The sequence below is a fragment of the Cajanus cajan genome, chromosome 1 (assembly GCF_000230855.2).
Source record: "Cajanus cajan strain Asha chromosome 1, NIPB_CcT2T_4, whole genome shotgun sequence".
Classification (NCBI taxonomy): domain Eukaryota; kingdom Viridiplantae; phylum Streptophyta; class Magnoliopsida; order Fabales; family Fabaceae; genus Cajanus; species Cajanus cajan.
The window spans coordinates 20,090,407-20,093,741 of record NC_138517.1 but is presented as its reverse complement, the minus strand read 5'-3'; the positions used below and the strand labels follow the sequence as shown (position 1 = coordinate 20,093,741).

The 3,335-nt window shown below is 27.3% G+C and overlaps 1 protein-coding gene across 1 annotated transcript; it reads left to right on the top strand.

Annotated features, from left to right (window-relative positions):
* The first annotated feature begins 1,814 nt into the window (after positions 1-1,814).
* Positions 1,815-2,577, top strand: LOC109804484 (uncharacterized). The gene has a single exon (XM_020366318.3). It carries the CDS (start codon positions 1,912-1,914, stop codon positions 2,380-2,382), a length of 471 nt encoding a protein of 156 aa, XP_020221907.1. The 5' UTR covers positions 1,815-1,911; the 3' UTR covers positions 2,383-2,577.
* Positions 2,578-3,335: the final 758 nt, after the last annotated feature.

Sequence of the window (3,335 nt, the reverse complement as noted above, 5' to 3'; positions counted from 1 at the left end):
AATCCAATGGCCGCAAATTTTGAGCGTAGAAAATAAGCCAAAAACACATTTTGTCTCATAACAAATTGGTTGGCACTCTAGACCAACACCGTTTACTTGGTTTATACTCTTAAACTAACTTGCCTCATTTTAACTGTTTGTTTGATGTGTATAGCATTATCTTTTGTACTCTCATGACGTGTTAGTATTGATCACAATCATACTCAAATTATGGTGATAACGTGTCCCATGAGGAAAAATTATTAGATAATTCTATATTTTTAAGTATCTATAATTTCAACCAATTATTATATGATATATATTTAACTTTATTGATTTATAAGATAAAATTAAAGACAAAATAAAAATACAATTAATGTTTTTTTTAATTAAAATTATATATTTACTTTAGTAATATATAAAAATATATATTAATGAAATATATATTAAATATAAGTATATATCACCAAAATAAATCTTTAATTTTGATTGAAAAATTATACTAATTAGAAACTACTGAATTTAAGTTTTATCTTAAAATTAATTACACTTATTACATGTGATTTCTTATATAAAATTAGTTAGAATTCATGTGATATAAAATTACTTAATAATTTATTCCATTGTGGGGCCCATCACACAAGAGATGTAACTCAACCTATGGAGTTTGAACAGGTTGTCTTAAGAGTCCTAGTGGTGCAATATCTCTTTCATGGCTTAAATGGTCAACACTAATGTGGAAAATAACTAACATACAAATCACTTCCTCCTATCAATCCGGCGATAATAAGCATCCCTTGGCTGCCCTTAAAGGCATAGGTGTACATTCTAGACATCAAATCACAATCCTAACACCTATAGTTACATTAATTTCATCAACCTTTAATCATTAAGGAAGGACATACATGGTACCCTCTAACATAATTATAGAAAAATAATTTTCTGGGTTTGTCATTTTCTCACTTCCACTTTACTTTCTTTTATATGTATCGTGTCAATTATTGTTTTCATAATAAATTAAGCAGTGGAATAAGTGATTTTGTTGCCTTTTTGCCTACTGTTATGTTTAGGCACGCATGGTCCTGCCCTACCTATAGTGGCCAAGATCTTCCTTGAAAATATAAGTGAGCATAAAGAGATGAGGATTCCTATATCTCCGAAACAAATTCCGAAATAGTCTACAAAAAATTAAAATATTAATATCTTTTAATAAATTTATTATAAAATAATTATTTAATTTAATATTTTATTATTTAAATTAATATTTTAATAATTCGAAACAACTTTTGAAACATTCATTCGATGATCCAGAATTTTTCTGAAGAGAAAGTGTGTTAAATTAAATATATATATATATACATATATATATATATATATATATATATATATATATATATCCAAAACGTGATCTGAAAAGAGTATAGTAAATATGATGAAAGTTAGTAATCTATTTTTTAATAAACGCTTATCATTAATTAAAAATTATAAAACTATAAGTGAGACTTGTAATTATAGTTTTTTACCTACCCATTAAAAAATAATAAACATGTCACTATTTTATATGATTTTATTAAAATAGTCACAATCTCTCAATAAATATATTATTTTTATTTGTTATAAATCATTAAAATTGATGTAATTTATATAAAGACAAATTAAAAAAATTAATATTACAAAAATTAATATTAGATTGAGAATCAATAACATCAATTATATTTTTTTTTGAAAAATCTAATATTAGATACAATATTGCTATAATTTCTTTAAACATCATTGTTAGTTCGTGGTGAATAAAAAAGTGCATGATATTTTAGCAGTTGAACTAAAACCCTCTTCAAAACAACTTCTAGGCCCACCCCCAAACCTACCCCAAAGACACGCATTTTTTCCCATCTCTCTAACATTGTATACAAAGTTTTGATTGGCCAAACCATGGAGACAGAGGAGTTCAGTTTCCCTAGAATCAATGATACTTGTGCACATAACATTGATTCACCTCCACTTTGGAATCTATCACCTGCAGCTTCTCCCAATCCCTACCAAGGAATCAAAGGAGAAGAAAATGAGTTCTTTAGAGCAAAACTTGTAGCTGAGGCTCAGAGGAAGAGTTTTTCATATGTGGAAAATTGTAGGAAAAAAATTGGACTAGAGGAGGAGGAGGATGAGAGAATGGATTTGTTGTGGGAGGATTTGAATGAGGAGTTGTATACAACAACAGGGTCTGCTACCTCTTCTTCAAGGGAAGTGGTTGAATTTAGATGTGTTCCATCATTAACTGTTGCCAATGCCAACAAAGGTGCACTACTTCCAACTAGGAACAAGCCAGGCATGGTGGTGATTGTGAAGGTCATCAAGAAGCTTTTCTCCATTAATAATTCTCAAGGTAATCCAGAAAAAGAGTGAGATAAGATAATTCTGTGATTGTTTGTGCAATTGGGGTTCTGGGTATGTATGACTGGTTTAGGAAGAAATTCTCTTGCTTCATTAGAAAGCGTTTTAATCCATGAGGAACCTAGTGGGCTAATTGTGCCTTTCAATGGCCATTGGATATGTAAATAGTGCATATAAATTATAGAGAATGCTTATTTCATTTTATAAGTTTACGCATATTCCTGATGATTAAACACATCTTATTTGTTCTGATCTGTTTTGGGCTTCCAGCTTTGAGATTTCATTATATATGGCATGTATTACTTCTCCGAAAGTACTTTAAATAAAATTTTAAAAAAATTAATAAGAAAATTTATACTAGTATATGTGTATATCAAATTTTGTAAAAATTGAACAACAACTTGAAAGTAATCAAAATGTTCATATTTTAATATATTTTGAAATGAATATATATTATGTCAATTTTGTTTTATAAGAATAAAGTATCATATCATCTTGGATTAATATAAAATTTTGTATATATGACTTAAGAGATATGAACTTTCAATCTAACGGTTAGATTTTTAAAATTCACATTTAATATAAAGTTATTGAGCGGTGTAATACTTAATAAAAGTTACTTCGGTATTATTATAACCTTCTTCATATATATATATATATATATATATATATATATATATATAAGTTAAATTTAATTTATAAAAAAATATTTCATTTTTTTTATAATTTTTTTCTGCTATAAATATTTTTGGAGAATTATATTCCAACGTATCTTTAGCGAAACTAATGAGATGAAGTAATAGGTACATGTATGAGTGGTAGAATTGAGTGAAAACCTCTAGTTAGATAGGAGATAACTGTTTATATAGGTAACTGACCATATTTAGAAATTGCTTTAGACTGGTCAACATTTTGTTGGGTAAACAAAGCTCGCAGATAAATTACACAAATTTTATCGTTTCTAT

Excerpts from the sequence above, each read along its gene's own strand:
- LOC109804484 (XM_020366318.3), top strand. The coding sequence starts at position 1,912 with ATGGAGACAGAGGAGTTCAGTTTCCCTAGAATCAATGATACTTGTGCA.